The following is a 23,619-nucleotide window of genomic DNA, read 5'->3' as shown; positions in this document are numbered from 1 at the left end:
TAAAGGATTTGATTATTTTTAAGTTTAAACAATTAAATTGCTTTCCATAAGTTTCTCTCAAAGCTGAACTTCGCGACCCCCTTGGACAAGTGCCGCGACCCTGGGGGTCGCGACCCACACTTTGAAAAACACTGGTCTAGATCCAGAAAAGTCGGCCAAGTTACTGTTTATTAAATATAACGCACCTATATTCTTGTTCAAATACTAAACGTTTCTTTTTTTTTTTAATAAAAAAAAAAACTAAAAATGTAATATTTGACGTTTTCTAAGTACCTAATCTTGACATCCGCATCCGCATCCGCGGATGTGAGCCTTTAAAAATCCGCATCCGCATCCGCATCCGCGGATGTCCAAAAATCGGCATCCGCAACATCCCTGGTAGGTACTATTAAAGCAGACTTAGAATTAAATTAATTAACCATACTGGACGAATGTATTTGTTTCCATTTGTACGCAGGGACTATTCTCTTATTCCCTTCAATAATGAGATGTCTTTTTCGATATTTTACATGGTTCAAAATAGCGAAAAAATCTGCTTTGTAGAACACTTTGAAAAGTATAGTCAGCCGTAATATGGAACATCAGTTTATATACTGGCAAATCGTTTAAAAATCTAACACTACAATAGGGCATTTGACTGTATTTAAAATAAATTATTTTATACTATGCATGAAATAAAGCACCAGAAGATTAATTTTTAGACACAATTATTATTATTAAACCCGTATAAAACTATAAAGAGTGGGTTATTTGATCGTGACGTCACATGCTAGTGTTTTATATAAATTCAATTGAAGCAAAATCGTTTTGACAGTTCGAAAAAAGAAACTAATTTGACTGGTAGTCAAATACCCTATTCTATTTAACTGTGAAAAAAAAAGCATGAATGATAAATAAAGTCTACCCAATAAAAAGAACGGAATGTTATCAATCAAACATCTCCAACATGATTGAAAAGGGCGCTGTCCTTGCATATTTGCATAGTAGATTCGTTTCGTAAATAACTATGAATTAACTAAATTATATATATATATATATAACTACGGTTAAATAATTACTTAAATATTATTTTCTACGTGCTATATCAAATTACGAAACTATGAAGCGTAATTTCAGTGTCATTAACAATTTAAAAAACTAAAAGATGGCGCTCGTCAACACCTAATATATGTATAATGACAACACCTACACCGCCTACGTACAATATACCTCCTCATACATTGACAGAATAAATGGCTCCATTATGTCGAGAGCCTATTGTCAAAGGCTGTCTGTACCCATCACAATAACAACGGGAACATACAAAAGAGAAAACTTTAACATTACCTATACATACTACCACTATACATATTACTATTTCTACAGTTTGGGGACGTTGATTTATAAATCAGTATAATGAGTACGAAACGAAGTATCAAAATTGAACAGTTGTTTGTTAAAATCACAGATGGAACAGGATAAACCGACGAAAGTTTGGGGTCAGGTCATGCATAAAACAAAACACGGTTCAATTACTTATTTAATATTCAAGTAACATCTTCAGTCTTATACCGAAGTGCACAGTTTTCGTCCCAAGTTAGGTGATTCTTGGATTCCTCATATTAAGAATTACAGGTTTTGTTCTTCGTGAGCATTGAAACAAGTCCAATTTAAATGAAATTGTGTTATATTCCTCAAGGAAATTTTACTCTCATCATAACAGCCAATAAATAAACGGGCAAGTGTATTTACGGTGTCATTCCATCATGTTTCAAATAAAATAAGAAAGGTTCAAAGAGTGTACGTACACCCGCAGCGAGGGAAGCACTTCCATATTTGGGACCATTCCAGTTTTTTACCTGCACGAAATGCCCGGATGGTTCGAGACAGGTAAAAGGGTTGAATGCGTCGAACTCAAGCAACAGTGTGTGCAAGAACGATACAATCAAATCGATTCATAGATCATTATTTGAACTGTAAATTGATAGACACTAGACACTTTCTACCCGTTCAATTAAGAGAAGGGATCCCCGTTACGTTTTTAGGACTAAATGAAAACCAGATGTTTGATTCATGGGACACGTATTTAGGTATGTCCTTTGATATAATTGAAACATATGTAATTGAAAGGTGCACGGAAAGAACATGTCTAGTCACTTCAGTAACATTTTGAGTAATCGCGGTTTTAAAATTTGGGAAAATGTCAAAACGTATGGTAAAAAAGGTATTATTTAACTAAAAATAAAGTTGTGTTACATTTATTATACAGTGGTAGCAAAAGATTTAACTAATAGTTCATTAAGAGCTCTTCATTTTGAGATAAATTCTCATTTTCCCTAAAAAGTGACTAGACATGTTCTTGAGTTGTTTCCGTGTACCCTTCAATTAAATTATGTCTACATATACTTACACTCGAATTTCTAGTATTATATGTTTGGCCTAAGTGGAATGGATCCACAAACCAATAGTTTAAGGCCAAGTCATGCCTAACTAAACGTTGTATTTCCCAGGGACTAAGACCTACAGTTGGATTGGATAATTTACTACCACCAATTTACTACTAAATAACAGATCGGTTGGAGAAAATTAGGGCAATCGGACTGTCATAATCATAATAGTATCAGGAAAAAAGGCTTGTAAAAGTAATAAAGTTTATACTTTAGACTAAAATTGTTTTCACGCCAGATTTCGGCCATCAATATTGTAATGATGTCAAACATAAACGTCGCTTCTCAATATCCATCCTTCTATGGTATTATTAAATAAATATGTAGTAGGGTTACCGAGGAGTAACGACGTACCTACTTGTTGTTTTTAGGTACTAATGCGTATGCGTGCTCGGCAATAACGAATGACCTTTGAAATCGATTTATAAAAGCCCTTACATTTACAATGTTAATGATAACAAATTCAGGGCATCGTGCAATAAACACAGCTATGCCAGAGCGCAGATACCCGCTTAACTAAATCGATAATTACAACACTTATTTAGCAAAAAGACATATGGAAAATAAACAACATACCTACAAAAAAATATAAATGGCAGAAAATAAGTGGATACGGAATCGGAATCCGTATCCACTTCGGATGAAGAGTTCAATGAGATGTAGGTGTAAGTACTCACGCCATTACATTTTACATTACATTCAACAGAGAACAACGTTAATTGTGGATAATACTTATCCTTTGTTTTCTAATTTCTGCTAGCTGTTCCACACCAGGATTTGGTTTGGTCGAACTAATAAATTTCAAGAAATAAAGAAAAGTCACCAGACCAACATTTTACTGCCGACAACAATCAGATTAATTGAGATTATTTTGTCATACGATTATCAATAATTAAACCAAGTAATTAAAGGCATGTTTACCATAAACAAAACAACAAAATTTAACAACTATGTAGTTGACACCTACAGTCTACAAACATGTTTACAACAACAAACACCGTATGTGCATTAATGTTGTTTTTAGGGTTCCGTAGCCAAATGGCAAAAAACGGAACCCTTATAAATTCGTCATGTCTGTCTGTCTGTCTGTCTGTCTGTCCGTCTGTCCGTCTGTCTGTCCGTCCGTATGTCACAGCCACTTTTCTCCGAAACTATAAGAACTATACTGTTGAAACTTGGTAAGTAGATGTATTCTGTGAACCGCATTAAGATTTTCACACAAAAATAGAAAAAAACAATAAATGTTTGGGGTTCCCCATACTTCGAACTGAAACTCAAAAATTTTTTTTTCATCAAACCCATACGTGTGGGATATCTATGGATAGGTCTTCAAAAATGATATTGAGGTTTCTAATATCATTTTTTTCTAAACTGAATAGTTTGCGCGAGAGACACTTCCAAAGTGGTAAAATGTGTGTCACCCCCCCCTGTAACTTCTAAAATAAGAGAATGATAAAACTAAAAAAATATATGATGTACATTACCATGTAAACTTCCACCGAAAATTGGTTTGAACGAGATCTAGTAAGTAGTTTTTTTTTATACGTCTTAAATCGCCTAAATACGGAACCCTTCATGGGCGAGTCCGACTCGCACTTTGCCGCTTTTTGTAATATATCTTCAATTAAGAGATAACTAAGCTTTGACTCCGGGAAGTTAATAATGTGTTGTGTCTAGTGTTCAAACCATTTGATAACATTGTTAATTTTTTAAACACACTCGGGAATAATCACGTTATGATACGAGTACACGGCATACTTTCGTAATAGTATCGGTACTTACTCCGGCTACGTGGATTCTCATTGGATTAACCTAGATACTTATACTTGGCACTATAGTGTTTATGACGAACAAATAATCCATCCATGTCAGACATAATATTACGAAAAATACTTAAGTACAAGAACAAGAGGAACGAATGAAAGAATGCTATCATTCGACCTTGCCATCGGTGTTAAACGTACCTTTTTGACAGTAATTTAAACGAATTGTGGGTATAAATAAATTACTGGACGATTTAGAAAACTCTATCTCTATCTATCTCATAAGGAACACGATGGGTATCACGCATTATTTCTAACATCGATAATATCACTCGTTATCACAGTTTGATAACTGCCGTGTACGAAATAAACCCGTAGTAAATCCAAGTTGAAGGTTGGTGACGCGTTAGAGACAGGTTACGGTACCAAACCCCGTAATTTCGTAGATAAGAAATGAGTCATGCAGATGTTTCGCAGCCTACGCGAGCTTGATCGATCAGGACGATGAGGCAGCACAAAACATCTTCTAGTATAAGTTGAACTCAAGATCCGTAATCACAATGCTTAATATCGTAAATCACCATTGTACTGTCTTGTTGTCACTGGCAGCTCACAAAACATTTTCACCTTAAGTTTAACCTGATCTAAACAGACACAACAACTATAATTATTTAGTCAGAGAGCACTCTTATACTGGTTAGATCATCAAGTGTTTGATGAACAGCGTCGTCCTCGACAAACCGCTATTCATGTGCCATCACAACTCAATAGGCCTATTGTGCCAATGTACCACCAAATTATTCTTAACGATTGACGAGATTCCTATCATTACAGGCTTGGATTCAAGTTTAGCTTGAACTTTGAAGGAACGTTCCGGGAGCGTTGACATTTGCTCTACATAAGTTATGTTATGTTAAGACGTTAAGATGCCTGCCTACAGATACGATGCCTGAATACAGAGTACCTAGTGGAATTTGTTAATAATTATGCGAATTCTCAGAAGAAACTTACAGTACTATAATAGTTTTAAATATGCTGTTATATTATTGAAGAGTACCTAAACACATACAAGGTGAGCAACAAAAATATGAGACTTGAAAATGTATCAGGAAAAAGTAAGGTTACGAGTAGGTATACTATGTGTAGGTACATAGTACATTAGAACATTTAGAACAAAACGCTCAAAAATGTTCTTAATAGGTTTTCTTCACATGAGGCACAGATCCTATAGTTGGTAGGTAATAACAGTCAAGAATGCGTTCTACGTGCATTATGATTCATAGTAAAGTACTATATTGCATAACCAGATTATTTAAACAGTAATAATTAGTATGCTCCCCTCGTAGCTCATGCGTAGACTTAAGTCTTAAGCGAGAACAAAGCTAATACCACACCTGCTTAAAATCAAACTGAGGCATACAATACACGAGTTAATTTTATATAATACATAATGTAATGTTTTCAGGCAAACAGTGTGGTTTCATTGGTTCTGTTTTTAGGGTTCCGTAGCCAAATGGCAAAAAACGGAACCCTTATGGATTCGTCATGTCTGTCTGTCTGTCCGTCCGTATGTCACAGCCACTTTTTTCCGAAACTAGAACTATACTGTTGAAACTTGGTAAGTAGATGTATTCTGTGAACCGCATTAAGATTTTTACACAAAAATAGAAAAAAAAAATTTTTTTGGGGGTTCCCCATACTTAGAACTGAAACTCAAAATTTTTTTTTTCATCAAACCCATACCTGGGGTGGGGTACCTATGGATAGTTCTTCAAAAACGATATTGTGGTTTCTAATATAATTTTTTTCTAAACTGAATAGTTTGCGCGAGAGACACTTCCAAAGTGGTAAAATGTGTGTCCCCCCCCTGTAACTTCTAAAATAAGAGAATGATAAAACTAAAAAAAATATATGATGTACATTACCATGCAAACTTCCACCGAAAATTGACTTGAACGAGATCTAGTAAGTTTTTTTTTTAATATGTCATAAATCCCCTAAATACGGAACCCTTCATGGGCGAGTCCGACTCGCACTTGGCCGCTTTTTACTTTTTGTTTCAGCTTTACGACAGCAAAGCATTGTTTTATTTGAAATTGAAGAAAAAAAAACTATTTGCTTGAGAACGACACCAATTTTGTCAAAATAATAATTAGTACGAAACATTCATCGATCCAAAACAAGTATTTAACAGGTCAATGACTCCATTAAGACTCGCACATGGGCTTGGGCGTAGAGGTACAAAAAACGGTATTGTCATAAATGGGTATTGAATACAACAATCATCGATATGAGATCATCATGTGAATAATACGAGATAATAAAATAATGCACATAACATTACAAGATACCTCTACGAGATAACCTACTCGTAGTCATTTATTTTCAATAAGACCCTACATTTGCTGAATGTGTTCCGGTTTAATTCGTTTAATTACTAAAGTTCAAGCTTAAGTCAAAATACAATGGCAAATTGTATGTGTAAAGTGCTCCGTTTTTATTGCTCTAAAGTCTACATACGTCGACACAGCCAATTACAAATTAAGTTCCTTAATGCTTTGTCAATGTCATTCACCGAATCGGAGGCCTCAATTCAAATTGGCAAGGTTCTAAGTATAAGATATGCGTTACATTTGAACGTTTTAATTATTTACTATGTAGTCAGTGAAAGCATATAACTGGAAACCGCCTTTGGGAACATTACCGTTCAAATTCTCGGGCCAAATTAGCACACATACACAATTACGCCTACATTTAAATAAGACGATACGTTTACAGAGCCTGTCTCTATTACACTAACGTACACAGCTAAGTGTAGATGAAATGCATATAATGTCAATAACTACCAATCAGCGACATTAATCCGCTAATAACCTTCTTGCTGTACGTACTGGCCGCTGAGAATTCGCGATTCATATTTGATTAGAATATGACTTGGACAGGGATAGGTTTATGCCATACATTGAAGAACCAGTCAAATAATTCACGTATAATAATTTAATGCAGATTAAAAGATAACTACTTAGTTAAAATGTTGATATGAAATTAAATGACAGACTAACTCAACATAATTAAATATTCATTGTTGTATAAATGTATTCCGCTATAATAAGTATTTTGTATATTTTATTATCAATCTGTATGGCAGTGCGAAGTCACGTTCAGAGCCCGTACCATGAGTCACTGACAGTGTCAAAACTGACATTTACGCTATCGAGAACGTAATTTACTTTCTATACATCTCGTTTGCACTAATATGCGAGTACGAGCGAGATGTATAGAAAGTAAATTACGTTCTCGACGGCGTTTGTCAGTGCCAAACTGATGGTAGCCGTACTGGTATAGTCTGTCCGTTTTTCTAAGATCAAGTACGCCATAGTAAATGTATGGCGAACTTGATCTTAGAAATCGGACAGGCTATACAGCCTGCAAAATTTACATGGGTAGGTACACGAATCGGGTCAAAAACATTTGAACAGGCGGAGTCACAATAAATCCCCACTTTCAGTTCCAATGGAAATATTTTATATGTATATAGCCGGTCAAGCAAGTTTGTCAGTAGAAAAAGGCGCATAATTACAATTTTGTATGGGACCATAACCGTTCGCGCGCTTACATTTTCTAAATTCGCCGCTCTTTTCTACTCACGGAAATGGCTTGAGAGAGAACCTACATATATGTGACAGTAGAGGGTGGATTAAAATGATCAACATTTTGAGATAATGTGTGTATTTGTTAAATTAATTCAGTGAAAGCGTGATAGAAAAAAATGTATCTACATATAGGAGACCGGATATGATTATCTCACGGGTTATCTCATGAATAGAACATTATATATCTTGCCAGGCATCCACTCAATTTCATGTCTCTCTAATTGGACAGCTTTTTTCCATAGTTCTCTGCGAATAGCATATTGTGGGAATTTGAATGGAAAGTAATGTAAAATGACAATACCAAATTTGATTATTAATTTGAAATAACTAGGTAGTTTTTTTTATAGCTCCATCTCATGAAATAAAAAAGGAAAATACAAATCTGTAAGAAGGAATTTATTACTACATTTATAATTACAGTGGAATCCGTTTATTATGACTCCGCTTATACTGACCAACCGCTTACTATGACGCAATTACTGTGCGAAGTTTGGTTTTCATATGAAATTCTTTGTGACAAAGTCGGATAAGATAACTTCGACCTATAAATACTATTTTTATGGAATTATGTCCGGTTATACTGACAAATTCGCTGGTTTTCGTGGCCGGCCCCACATCTTTCCCTGCGAGGACGTCTGTGGCGTTTAAATTGTTTTAGTTTTTACTCTCGGTGAAAGTTGATAATTGGTATAAGGTTAATAAAACTCATCTCTCACAAAATTGTTTGAGATTAATTTGGAAAAAATAAAATAAAAAGTTTATCAACTATGCTTTATATGACATCCGCTTAGTATGACATGTTTGTTACTTCCCTTCAATGTCATTATAAGCGGATTCTACTGTATATAGAAAATACCTAAACCAATCATAAGTTAATAAAATAGTCTACTTCATTTGGCATAAAACCATCCCTATTATCCTCGCAATTTAAAAAGTCGTATGTTGTTATGAAAGTCGTATGCAGTTGTTACGTTTTAGCTTAGCACGGTAGTATTGAAAAAATGTCGTCATGTTTATTCCAAATTTTACTGAAGTTATCTGTTTACTACAAGTGAAAAGTGATTCCACTGTCCTTGATATGAACTAAAACAACTTCTGCACCACTTCACGACACATGAAGACATTTTTAATTACAAAAAAACGTAGTTTTTATAAACCAATTTAGCCATCCGTCACTGACTGTCATCTCGGCCGCACTGAAGTTGCCAATCGAACACTCTGTAAGCACCGCCTACAATCGAATACTTTACGTTGGGTCATAATTGAGCGGACAGAATACTTCCATGGTTTATATGCGTTCACTGTATGTAGTAGGTAAATAAATAAATACCCACTCAAAAATGTTGGCAGGAAAACTGCCAATTCATTGCATTTGTAACGCTTCATGCATAGTGCTTAATAAATATAGATCCTTGTCTCGTATATTTGGTATAATGTAACGGGCATCATTAACCGTTTCATGCAAGGAATTACTTTTCACCGACTATACAAACAGAGAATGATAATAAAATCACGTTTTAATTTGTACATTAATTAATGTACGTCATATTTTTGCAACACGATAAGATGAAGATAGTGAAAGTACGGAGAGTAGCTCTACATAAAACACGCTGTAAGTTATGAATGGTGGAAAACTGTATTTTCACTTTCGCGTAGTTAGCTAGTATGGTGTAGACGTGGGAACGCGTATAAGACTAATTGGACATTAAGATAGGGAGCTATTAGCTATGAACCGCGGAGTTGTACGGGTTAAACTTTTAAGTAATAGGTACTACAATATTCGGTTATATAATTATTTATTTTTCTCTGAATATAGTGAAACTTAAACACTTTAAATTTGGACTTTTTAATGCAGGTTCTCTTTGTACTAGGTTAAAGCACAACGAGTTTTCAGTAGCAATGGAGCACCATAGGCCGGAAATCGTAGCTATCAACGAAACTTGGTTGCAAACTGGCCAAGAGGGCCGCGCGCCGTCTGTACCAGGCTATAGGCTGCGCCATGTCCCTCGTAAGCTTGGCACGCGGAAGGGTGGCGGGGGAGTAGGTTTTTATATTAAGAACGGTTTAAATGTTCGAAATTGTGATCACCCTTCTCACCCGGACGTTGAACAGATGTGGTTAAAAATTACAGTAAATTCAATTCGTTTTATTATAGGCACTGCCTACCGTCCACCATGGTTAAGTGTAGATGTATTTCTGGACACCTTAAGCGAAACAATTGTGTCATTTTCCTTATACGACCGTATTATTTTGAGCGGTGACTTCAACATTAACATGTTAGATGTGAATGACAATAAAACTAAGCGATTACAAGAATTTTTAGAGTGTAATAACTTAATAAATCATATAACAGAACCAACTCATTTCACTGACCATAGTTCTACGCTTATCGATCTTATTTGCATTGATTCTACCATAATCAATGCTGAGGTGGACCATATTGAGCAATTGGGCGGTCATGCAATGGTTTTTATAAACTTAAACGTTAAAACATGCAAGGTACCCCCAACCATTTATTACAGTCGGTCCTTAAATAAAATTGAGCAGTCCAACTTCAACACTTATCTAAAACAATTGGATTGGAATCATATTTCTCTTCTAAAGAATATTGATGACAAATTGGCATTATTTAACGATTATATCTTGGAAATTTTTGACTTTTTAGCTCCAATTCAAAAGAAAGTAATAAAAGTGGCACCCAAACCCTGGCTCACTGAGAACATACGGTATATGATAAGTCTTCGTAACAAAGCGCAAAAGAAATTTAAACAAAGTAAGAACGAATCGGACAAACATAACTATAAGACATTGAAAAAATTGGTAAACACTAGTCTGTACTCTGAACAAAAAGCTTATTTTGAGCAACATATTAATAATAATTTAAATAAACCTAAAACTCTGTGGAAAAATTTAAAGCGTCATGTAATTCCAGATTTTAAGAACAACTTTGAATTGCCACAGGATCTCAATGATCCTTCAAATATAAATAAAAACTTTTTAAATGTTCCGGGTAATGTTTCTGTGGATGATGCCGCACTGGCGTACTTTGTTAACCACCGGCACAACTCCTCCACATTCAGTTTGAGTACCATCGACGAGACCATAGTGGCAAAACTATTACTTGCAACTAAATCCAATGCTATGGGCCACGATGGAATAACATTTGACATGATTTTAATGACTCTTCCACAAACTTTGACTATAATTACAGATTTGATAAATACTTCCATTTTAACGTCTGAAGTACCCTCAGTTTGGAAAACTGCTATTATCCGGCCGATCCCAAAAATAAATGATCCAAAGGATCTGAAAGACTTGCGCCCAATCAGTATTTTGCCTTATTTATCTAAAATAATGGAAAAAGTAGTTTATGATCAGGTTTCAAAATATCTCGATTCCAATAACATACTACCCGAAAAGCAGTCAGGTTTTAGGAAAAAACGAGGCACTACTACAGCTCTTCTCGATGTTATAGATGAGACCCTGGCTGCACAGGACGTTGGGCATGGAACAATCTTGGTATTGTTGGACTTCTCCAGGGCGTTCGACTGTATAAATGTTCCACTTTTGCTTTCAAAATTACAATACTATGGTTTTGACGAGAAAACCATACGGTGGTTCCATAGTTATTTTAATGGCCGAAAGCAAATAGTCAAATTGACAAAAAATGATGGTTCTTGCTTGGTGTCTGATCCTATTCTTGTGGAGAGGGGAGTGCCTCAAGGATCAATATTGGGGCCTCTTTTATTCATTTTGTACAGCAGCGATATCATCAACTGCATAAAATTCTGTAAATACCATCTTTACGCGGATGATCTGCAGGTTTTTCTATCGTTTCATCCTGGAGAGTTCGATACCGCTGTTGTAAAGCTAAATGAGGATCTGAAACGACTCTCAGAGTGGTCCTCTGCGAATTGCCTGGTCCTTAATCCTATGAAGTCTAAATATATGGTGCTTGGATCATTAAATCAGACTAATGCCATCATTGCAAAACAACCAAACATTAGGATTGATGACGTGAAAGTGGATCGCGTCGACGCAGCAAAAAATCTTGGACTCTTGCTGGATACAAATTTGCGTTTCGAAAAACATGTGGTGGACATTGTTCGAAATTGCTTTTATCGTTTAAAAGTCCTATATAATATTCAAAATGTTCTTACTATAGCCCTGCGAGTGAGACTATGTGAAGCTCTTGTTTTGTCAAAACTTAATTATTGTCTTGCAGCTTACGGTTCTTGCCTTCACGCACGGTCATGGCGTCTCATTCAAAGGGTTCAGAATGCTTGTGCCAGATTCTGTTTTAAAATACCCCCTCGTACTCATGTCACACCTTTCTTGAACAATGCAGGTATGTTAAAAATGGCTGCTCGCCAGGAGCTTATGTTCGCTTGCCTGCTCTTCGACACAATACAAACTAAGCAGCCGTCTTATCTCTATAAGAAACTCCTATGGTTTTCAAAAAGTAGCATTCATCACCAAATGAGAGCCTCACGAGCGATAGTGTTACAAGTTCCTCAGCACCGGTCTGCCGCTTTTAAAGGGAGTTTTCGGTACCGCGCAACCAAATGTTGGAATAATATACCACCACCAATTCGTCAATTAACGAGCAAAGCCACTTTCAAAATAAAATATCGACTTCAACTTCTTAACCAACAAAAGCAACAATTTTAAATAGCATATGCCTTAAACTCACTCTTGCTCCCTTCTTTTTCTTCTTAAACTACTTTTTACTTTGCCAACCGCACTATTCGGGTAGTACCTAATGCTTACGAAATTTTTAATACTATAACGTTACCGAATGTCCAAAAATACACACACACACACATATACACTCACACAATAAGATACACGACACGTCACACACAAATTGCACAGTAGTTTTCTTCTTATATTTCTCGCACCAACTGTTTTTTAAAATAAGCGTTGCATATTTGTATGTAAGGTACTGGCAGAATACCAGCGATGTGGCTTGCCGCATCACAATGCTGAGCCAGCGCCTTTTCTGTGCCACGACACATGGCTTCATAATTTTCTAATGTAATAGTTAATAGTTTTTAGTAATTAAGTTTTTTTGCATGTTCTTATCCTGTACTTTTTCAATGCCGTGTATGTTGTGGGTATGAATAAAGAAATTATCTATCTATCTATCTATGTACCTATGTACAGTCAACATCAATAGTAACGGATGAAATAACGCACCAAAAGTATCTGCCACCCTGGCATACTTTTCCAAACAAAAATGTCGGCAATTTCGTAGGCATATCATGAAACGTCGCCAGTTTAAAACGTAACAAATATAAGAGCCTCGGTAGAGAGTACCATTTTGTACCATTTGGAGTGGAAACTCTAGGTCCATGGGGTCCCAGCGCGCATAAGTTGTTCGCAGAAATCGCGAAGCGTCTGGTTGTCGTAACTGGTGACCGAAGAGCTGGCGGCTACCTCGCTCAACGTATCAGCATTGCGATACAGCGAGGAAATGTCGCCAGCATCCTTGGTACAATGCCTCAAGGGCCTATTTTAGATGTAAGCTAGTTTTTAAATTCTTTTAGTAGGTACTGTATTACCGTGGGGCTTAGTCAATTTGTGTAATAATGTCCTATAATATTTATTTATTATTTATTTATTATCTTGTTTGTAAATAAATGATTATTTCCTTTTTTATTTGACTAAATTTTGCCTAGGCATATCATTGTACTCTTTTTGTGTAAATTTGTGTAATAAAGTTTAAATAAGTAAATAAATAAAATATGTTGCGTCACTAAAAAAACAATCTTGAACGCATAAGAATGGTCATTGTGATCTTGAATCATTAGATACTAATGAAGTTATTGAAAAGAGAAATGCATTTCTTATAAACTATAAGTTTCGTTTGACAGTTTTGTTGTAATTATATTCAACCAATAATAATATTTCATATAGCAATTTTACTAATTTAATTAGCCAAGCCAGGCAAGATAATCTTTAAAAAGTTTAAACATCTCAATTTCGGCTCTATACCTTCGTTACACACATGCGAAAAGACGCACTCGCAGCAATAATCTATACATATTGTTTGACACATTATGGGTTTTATCCGACGTTATAACATGACATGAGCCCCAAAAAGCGATAGAGCTAAAATTTAAGATAGTATTGGCCAGAGGGTCATGCTTTTTGAAAGAAAACAGTTTTTGAAATCGCTCGCTCGTAACAACTCTGAACACGAATAAAAATCATTTAATCAGATAAGTGTATTCGTCATGCAACAAATGTATAAACGGTAATAGCAAAGACCTTTACCTACAATTTGACCTTAGCATAAGCAGCTTTTAGCATGACCGTCGAGTCACATTTGAGGTCGATCAGTTATCCGCATTAACCATGTTTGGTAATCTAGAAACAGATGCCAGCGCAATGTGTTTTATTAATAGAAACAAATGATTACTAATAAAACATAGAATATCCGGGTAATACCGATATTTACTTTACTGTTTCCTGTTTCCGAAAGTTAATACCACAATTTTTCAATTACATAAGTGTATAGGTGTCTATAATTCTATATCAAATATAGAACTCCGCTCTGTACGAGCTAAATGTGACCCAATCTTTCGAAATTAAAAACTAATTGAGTTGTGCATATGGTGTTGAACTCATAAATAGATAGGTAAATGTTCAAAATACCGACACGCGAAGGCTAGGGTTTACGATCATGTGATTCGTGTGAGACAGGTGACAGACGGCCTGCCTAACTCAACAGTACATTTGTCTCGGCTGTGAGCTCGACTTTGGTATAACTTGATCCTGAAGGCTGTAACGGCTATGCGTTCGGCAGGGTTCTGACGTATACTGGTTAGCCAGGCCCTAAGCTTTGAGAATAATCAGATACGGCGACACCACTCCTTCAGGGTCCGCTTTTATGACGTCATTTTATGCTTTAATTGTGCTGTTACGAACGACGTCCCTTTGTTAAAGTCAAACTGTGATGCTGATGAACTCAAGATTGCCAAAATGTACGCACCAATATAACATCGTTTACCCTACGTCAGAATTTTTTTTCGAATTCTTTAAATACGGATTACAATGCTGTCTGTTTTTAAACGATTTTACTTTTGTTAATGTAAACATGGCTACAAAAATAAGCCTAACACGGGTTTTGAAAAGTTTCAGTGTCCCATTCTGGATAGGTGTAGTATTCTAAGCATATTATTTAAAAAATACATATATTATCGTGGGCCTTTTCTTAACTAGATAGAAAATTGTCTGAATGGGCTTGTTAAGTATACAATTCAGATAAGAAATCCCAGCTGATTCTCTGATCTGCCAGAAACAAAGCAAAGTTGTATAATACATTTAATTAGGTATATGTTGTACTCAATACATAAACAGTGAGAATGGGACATCTTTTCGCATGGTAATTTTGCTCTACACAATACCAAATTCTTAGAAGTCGTTATCTAAAGTAGGCAGCTATTATTGAGTAATGAGACGCAAGCAGATAACATTGTTTACTCATTAGCTCACTATCACATAGAACTCTATTACCGAGTTAATAATACCTACACTGCCTGCGCTGAAAATTTGGGGCACAACTCTACCACAACATTTTTAGTTCATGCTTGTAAAATTCGTAGTAGGTATGTTTTGTTAGAACATGTTCATTGTTAATTTTAACGAGTTTTAAATGCAGGTCAAACGGTTTATCTCTACAAAACTATTAGGTACTGAGCAACTAGTCCTAATTCATTAGCGTATGACGTTAGTGAGCCAGGCGCACATACCGTGTGTACTGATGTTGGAGGCCAAATGTCATGCGTGAGCCTTTGGTTTCGCAAGGCTATTGTTAGGAATGTGGGAGAGGGAAGGGGACTGACCGGCAACAGCAGCGACTTCCTTCGCCCCGACGTGCAAGAAGTCCGTAAGGGACAGGGAGCTGGCAATCAGCTGCCTGCGCTCTTGGAAATCGAGCTGGTCGAGGCTGCCAGCCCTACCGCCGAGCACCACCGGGGCCGGCGCGCTAAGCGACATGTCAACTGTGCGCGGCCATATCCGAACACATCCTTCAGTGTCACCACCACAACACTAACACAAACAAAGCGGACGCGCGGCAATAATCACGAGGCTCTCATGCCTGCGTCGCGAGGGACGCGCATCGGCGGACTGGCGTGCGGGCCGCGTCGCGGGGCAGAGTGGGGCCCGCCTCGCGCTCCTGCATGTTGCAATGCATCGCCTGTTTGACGGTTCGCTCGCCTCTCGCCGGGCTGTGGCGAGCCTCCTTCGTCACGTGAATTCATGCACTGGCTAAGCCGGTGTTTCGTTTTGCTTCATTTGTGCGCTCAGGGCACTTCAATATTTATGGTGGAAGACATGGTAATAAAGTATAGAGATCAATGCAGTAGTAACGTATCATTACCTGGTAAATTTAATGACGACATTTGCGGTTAGGTACGGTTTATGTGCATTTTGAGCACTTTTATGTCGTCGATGGGTGAGCTTTGGCGCCGGCACTTTAAATCGATTAAATTGGATACCGGACAGGTAGCAGGCGCGCCCGTCGGCCGGGCGACCCGACCATGCACAGCGCGCCGCCGCCGCGTGAATAGTGCATCCAGACCAGAGACAAGAAAATTATAAATACCTAGTGGCCAGCTAGTGGCAGACTGGATGTCTCCACAGTTCACTCTCTAATTCCATGTCAAGTTGCATTATCGAACTTTCAGTATCATATAGTAACACCAACTCATTAAACTCTCTGTTTTCTACATAAGAAACATTTGCCCCTGAGACCTCGCTCACGTGGTGGCGCCACCTACAAAAGGATTAGACCGCGATGCAATTTTGCATGGGGATTGACAGTCTGTTATTCTCTCGTCTGTGGTACACCGCACCCCGCTCGGGCAGGTGTACATTATTAAAATACAGCCCCACTATACAAGAATCCCGCGCTCTTTGACTGTATGAATGCAATCCCCTCAGGTAAATCACACAGCAGAAAGAAACCGCGTACGTGACGTATGTACTGTAAAGGTACCTACGTACCTTGTAAGTACGTACTCGAAATATATTCATAGTTGCTAGCAAGCAAGGCTCTTAACTGACCATCGTTGGGCGTTATAGCGTGGCAATAAAGTCTATAAATTCTCAGTTAACAGTGTGGAGGACGGGACTAGGCGATTCCGATTCATGACAAATGGTGACATTTGCATGCTGGAGTTTAAACAAAGATTACGTGCGATATTTCAGTACGATGAAATTCGTGTCCAACAAATGCTTTCATCGTTTTTTAAGGGTTGCTATGGCCACGCACTTGTAATACCTACTTTTTGTGTAATGATTGTAGCGTTCCTGATGGGCCTCTTATAATTACTAATTAACATGCTTTTACAGCAATTATAGGTTACTTTATTCAAATCTAACCGCGTTATATTCTAAGTAGGTAACATAAACGCAAAGCAGGACTGCTGTAACGTGAGATGCTCTAGACCCGTTGTGATAGAAACGCCATAGATAGATAATAGATATAGCTATTGAAATACTGATAGTACATAAAGGAGTACTCTACTCATTTAAGGAGTACTAAAGAACAGACAGCATGAATGATTACTTGTCAAAAAATTATATATTTTTTTTGAATTTTACATAGCCTACCTAAAAAATGGTTTTAAACAAAAGCTGAAGATCATTTGCGATCTTAGGTAAGTACATAGTACACTTAGTTACTTTCGATTTTAATACGCATAAAAATCAGAGCAGTGACTGTGACGTGTCGAAACTATGACACCGTGAAGATGTTCTAAAAAGGCATAAATAACTATAGCGAATCTACCGCTTTCTACCTTTGCAAATTATTTTATACTATGTCAAAATAAACAAGAATGTATAGGTCAAATTGAGTGAACAAATGCTACTATGCTTAGTTTACTAAGATAAATGGAATGGAAGTGGAATAAAAGCTGATAAAATAGTATAGCTACAATAGCGCGTTAATTCAGTAATTCACTTACAGGATATTTGGTTTTTATCTAAAATTCCGGAGTCGCTTCTAGTATCGTCATCAATGGGTCGGTGCCTCGTTTGAGAGCTGACGACTAGGTCATCCATATCACACACGGCACTGTTGACACAACACGACGTGAGAGTACTCAGCCACACGTTTGAGACACAACATTAGACTATTGCAATGTCCGAATACAATGAAACGTGAATTATAACTAAGGTATTACAACCAGAACACTCTCAATAGATTAGATAGCGAGTGATAAAACTTCAGCATTGCTTATCAAATTGTTTTCTGTAGAATGCTTGCGTTCTGTTAGTTTGTTTAGCAATCACCTCTTAAAAAATACAAGGGCAAATCAACAATCGTAAGACGAAAGTTTAATTCGTCAATCTCGGCCAATTAGGTGCGTCGAAGGAATTTTGACCTAATTCACAGTTGCGTCTCAAATAAAAACAATGTTACATTTTAATACTGTTGAACGCTTAGTAAACAAATTGAACTATTTTATACTAATGTGTAGTTCGTGACTTCTTCGTATTTATAACGACTTTGGGTGTGTAACGCCAGAATATTAGTCATGTCCATGTCCGTCTGTGCACAACATTCCAAAGTTTTTTGGTCAGCTAATTGTTAGGGTTATCAGCAGGGTAGTTTCTACTTCTAGTCATAATTTCATTAGGCGGACATTATATCATTTACCCCAACTTCATAGTGCGCTATTTTATTTCATTTCATTTCATAATTTTTTGTCACTAGTTTGCGCGCTATTTGGTTATTTTCTTTATACCTACCGACGAGTTCAAATTAAAACACACCTACAAAAAATACCAATTATCAAATTAAAAAACTTCCGATAAGTATGTGGTTTAGCTACTTTAGCTGACATATTATTTTTGATGCAGTTCGATCGAAGGTATCTCCCAATTCGTACACTACATTACCTACACATAATTTAGCAGCTTCGATTAAAGTGGCTCTTCTAACCCATTTATTTCGTTGGTGAAAATTTTCAGTAGGCAAGGGCTAATAAAATGCTCGAACGACCGTGCACCGCGTTAACTTGGTTGGATGAGCCGCCTGCTACTGGGAGATTAAGCGTGCAGCCTTTATTTATAAATAGGCACTATATTGCCCTAGAAAATAATCCAACCATACTCTCCAAGCTTAAAGCTTGCGTAGCGTGTAACATACGCGACCAAGCCTAAATTAAAGGTTTACGCTTACCTACTACGCCCAAGCCTGTGATGCATAAACAAATTGTGAGCTATGGGAACTGAACAACAATAAACAGATTTGGGAACCAACCACCTTTTTGTATGTTCATTACGTTAGACCGTAGTAGAGACGATTCATTCTGAACGTAACACGCTGCCTGTAAACAGAGATACGCTATAATATTGATTTGCAAAGCTCTCGGGGGCTCCGCGACCAACTGACGCCACTAGTAATTGAATTATCCGAATAAGGAGTAAAGATTTGCTTAGTCTCCTAGTTAAGATATGTAGGGATTAGTATTAGGTACTTGACACACGATAAATAAATCATAAATGGTTTTAGGTATATACAATTATACATGTTTCGTCGAAAACATATCACAAACTTTAAGGAGCGACCATAATAAAATGACGATAAAACAAGAGACGCGAGATGAAATGCAGTGAAATGATTCGGTCATGCGTGAACCTAATCACTAGATCTAAAACCACAACGACAACAACACGTATGAGATACGGAGGATACGCTCACCTCTAGCGTAAATGGGGAAATCGCCGTCGGAGCGGCTGTGAGTGAGCATGGGTCCGTAGCACCGCCAAGGCGGTCGGTCGCGCGGCGCTCGCGGGCCCTCCACGGCGCCGCTCACCTACACCAGGCCATCAGCATCAGCGGCACGGAGCCTACACCCACGAGCACCCGCGACGTGGCGTCTAGCTCTCGCAGCTAGCGGCGACTCGCGGAACGCGGCGCCACAGAGGCGAGGACGACGGAGGCTGCGCGGCGCATCTCGCGCACCCCTCTCACTTAAACGCAGCGCCACTCCGCACGTATTATCCTCCGACCACCTATACCGACAACTCTATCTCTCCCTATCTACATTACTTAATCTCGTATATGTATCTTCCAAACTGCGCCGATTCACGCAGCGGCTTATACAACTCAGTTTGGTCTATTTATTGTTGTGCTCGAGCTGCATAATTAGATCCTAATTTATTTTATTTTATACCCGCCCCGGCTTCGCACGGGTAGTTCAACGAATTGACACAAAACCTTCACAAATTATACACCAAAACCTTCCTCAAAAATCACTCTATTAATAGGTGAAAACCGCATAAAAATCCGTGTAGTTTTTGAGTTTATCGAATTGAATATGAGCTATAAATATTCGTTGTTTTGTAATTACTCAGCGATTTATAAGAAGTTAATAATTTGGTTTTACGGGCAGAAGAAAACAGGCTATTCACAGGCTATAAACAGGTTCAAGGGTAAATGCGAAACAGTAACAAATGGGAGCCCGAACGTACCCCGAAAAATCGATCCATCAGGTCAAACGTATTTTGCAAAAGGAATAATAATTACTTAATAAAAGAATATGAAATTGCTGGGACATTGAAGACAATGACAAAATAAGAAAAAAGTAACAGAAGACAAAAACGGACACAGGAAATTCGTATTTACCGAATATTTATGGGTTGAAACATTGTTAAATCTAAAGCCTATTTTTTTATTCGGTAGACTAAAATGACAGTTCATAGTATGAAATGACACATGATCTTCATACTATGAAATGTCATTTTAGTCTACCGAATAAAAAAATAGACTTTAGGTGTTGTATGATTATTTGAATTGAGCTAATCAGACACTCGTAAGAGTCATACGTAACCCGGATCAAGTTCAAAATTTGTTGAGGGATACATTTTTAGGGTTCCGTACCCAAAGGGTAAAAACGGGACCCTATTACTAAGACTCCGCTGTCCGTCCGTCCGTCCGTCTGTCCGTCTGTCCGTCCGTCCGTCCGTCTGTCACCAGGCTGTATCTCATGAACCGTGATAGCTAGACAGTTGAAATTTTCACAGATGATGTATTTCTGTTGCCGCTATAACAACAAATACTAAAAACGAATAAAATAAAGATTTAAGTGGGGCTCCCATACAACAAACGTGATTTTTGACCGAAGTTAAGGAACGTTGGGCGGGGTCAGTACTTGGATGGGTGACCGTTTTTTTGTTTGTTTTTTTTGCTTGTTTTGCTCTATTTTTTTGTTGATAGTGCGGAACCCTCCGTGCGCAAGTCCGACTCGCACTTGGCCGGTTTTCACGAGACTTCTAATAATTGAATACGAAAGTAATATGAAATATCGAATAGAATGTTTAATAAACTTTTCACCACACCAGCTCGGAAAGGCTTACTTTGCACTTCAAAAACTGATAGCAAAGTTGCATTTTATTCACATGTGAGGCAAAGTAATCAAATGCAAATTTTAAGTTGTTTTCTTATGTTTGCTGGTAGAATTGACTTTTAAATGATGATTTTTAGATGATAAATATTTGGATTTGATTTTGTTTGATACAGTAGAACCCGCTTAATACGATCACGTTTAATACGATTTCCCGCATAATACGCCATTTTACGCCGGTCCCTGCACTTTAGGCCTGTTTTCATTAAAAATTTCACGGTTAATACGACTCGCGACCCGCTTAATACGCCATCTAAATGTTACTAACTTATGCATGCGGGTGAAAAAAATGGGGACTAACCATGCCGTAGGTACTAATATTACGCAAAGGGACGCGATTCTGGCGACACCTCCACTTGTCCAGATATGTTTGTAGCCCAAGCGATCAGAAAATTGGTCCGCACATCAATTTTATAAATGCATTCGGAAGTCGGGAAAGTGGGAGGGTCGTGCGTCGCGCCCGTAGGTCGCACCGCATCACGCCCGGAACCAGTGTTGGCTGATGTTTTCTTAAAAAGTTAACTGTTACGCACCATCTGTACGTTTGTGTTATTGACATAACCGTCGGTCGTATTGTTAATTGTTATGCTATTCGCCGTTACCTAACTTTTTTTAATGTGTTTATTACCTCCCTTAAAGTTTTTGGTTAATATCTTTTTTGTCGGGTCCTTATCGGTCTGAGAATGCGATGCCATCTGCTTGACCACCTAATGTTGATTTATCATCTTTGTTGGGTCTTCCATTGTAAATAAACAAATGACATGAAATAATACAAAAAATAATTTCACGTTTAATACGATTTCCCGTTTAAGACGCTTTTTTTACTAGGTCCCTTCAGAATCGTCTTAAGCGGGTTTTACTGTATTTTACATTTAATATGGTTGGTGTGGTGAAAAATTTTGTGTTTCACTCGGGGGCAAATTTTGTTTAACCCTCGTGCTTTGAAACCCTCGCAACGCTCAAGATTCCATTTCTCGAACCACTCGCTACGCTCGTGGTTCAATTTTGGTATCTTTCGCTTGCTCGGGTATCAATATTAGCACGACCGGTTAAACAATAACTTTGCCCCCTTGTAAAACAAATAACTATTAAAAGGTTCAATTTTAGCCCAAAATATTGAGCCCCTTTTAACAAAAATATACTTAATCAATTTTCAAGGGTTCAAGTCCTGCCGGAAGCGTAACTTTTTCCATTTTTTCCTTTAATATAAAATTTGGAATATAGCTCGCAGACGTATCTGCTAGTTAAAAATTTTATTTAGTATGGGTTAGCACATTGTTACTGGTGAATTCTCAATACAACTTGAGACTCCAGTGCCATTTAAAGATGTAGTCGTCTTACGGTAGATGTCGCTATACGCCACCCCAAAGGCGTGTATGCATAAGGGAAGGAATGGAAAGATTTGCGAGGTCCTGGTAGGCTTCCGTAGCTCAATTGGTTAAGAGCAACACACGGATTGTGGAGGATGCGGGTTCAAGTCCTGCCGGAAGCGTAACTTTTCCCATTTTTTCCTTTAATATAAAATTTAAAAATATACATTGTAATATAATAAATATTACGGTATATAGGTATTTATTTATATTCATACATCCAGAGTACCTACCTACAATACCTACATATTTAAATTTCTTCTTTCTTGAAGTTACGCTCTCATTTGACAACGTAGGTAATGCTGAAATTACATGAAATTTGGCTCGAACATTTAAGCAACATATATCTACGTCCGGTGTTAGTTTTAGTTGCTAAAACTTTTTATATGTACATACAAAGAGTACATACTTGTATAAATTTGTACTCACTATTTTTTCTTTGTACATACCTATTACAAGTATCATTTAGTTTTAGAGGTGTTTCATTTCAAGGACTAAGTACAATTTTATTTTTAAAGTAAAGAAAATCCCATGCTAAATATTTCTAGCCAAATATATATGTATGTTTAAAAAATATATAAAAAATTGTAGTGTTGAAGGTATACTTACTTAAATCACCATTAGCAGTCGCTGAATCAAAGGGTATGGACAAATGCCGTCCGCCTTTGCCAACTGGGGGAACACCCAGGTTTGTTTTGTCACCGCTGTCACCTAAGCCAAAATTGAAATTGTATGTTTAGATTAGTGGTTCACTGACAACAGCTTTTTGTAACAAGAAATAAAAATACGTCCAAATAACCACACAAAGGTTTTAAACCTGGTTGTACCACTAAAATAGATAGTTAAAAGGTAGAAAACGAATGGAACTAACCCAAGAATAAAAATAATCAGTACCTAAATAATTACAATTTCGCAAATATAAACAGTTCAATAAAAATATGTATAAATTTTTTATAGATATTTGTATGTCTAATATTTTG

The 23,619-nt window shown here is 37.2% G+C and overlaps 1 protein-coding gene across 1 annotated transcript in view; it reads right to left on the bottom strand.

Moving 5' to 3' along the window:
- Positions 1-23,619, bottom strand: part of LOC134648889 (phosphatase and actin regulator 4) — a 95,318-nt gene that overhangs the window by 48,130 nt on the left and 23,569 nt on the right. The window contains exon 2 of the mRNA XM_063503484.1: positions 23,249-23,350. Within this exon, the coding sequence (XP_063359554.1) occupies positions 23,249-23,350 (102 nt within the window). The remainder of the gene's footprint in view (positions 1-23,248; positions 23,351-23,619) is intronic.

This window comes from Cydia amplana, chromosome 6 (genome assembly GCF_948474715.1).
Source record: "Cydia amplana chromosome 6, ilCydAmpl1.1, whole genome shotgun sequence".
NCBI classification, from domain to species: Eukaryota; Metazoa; Arthropoda; class Insecta; order Lepidoptera; family Tortricidae; genus Cydia; species Cydia amplana.
Note: the sequence above shows the minus strand (reverse complement) of the source record. Positions and strands in the feature narration are given on the sequence as shown.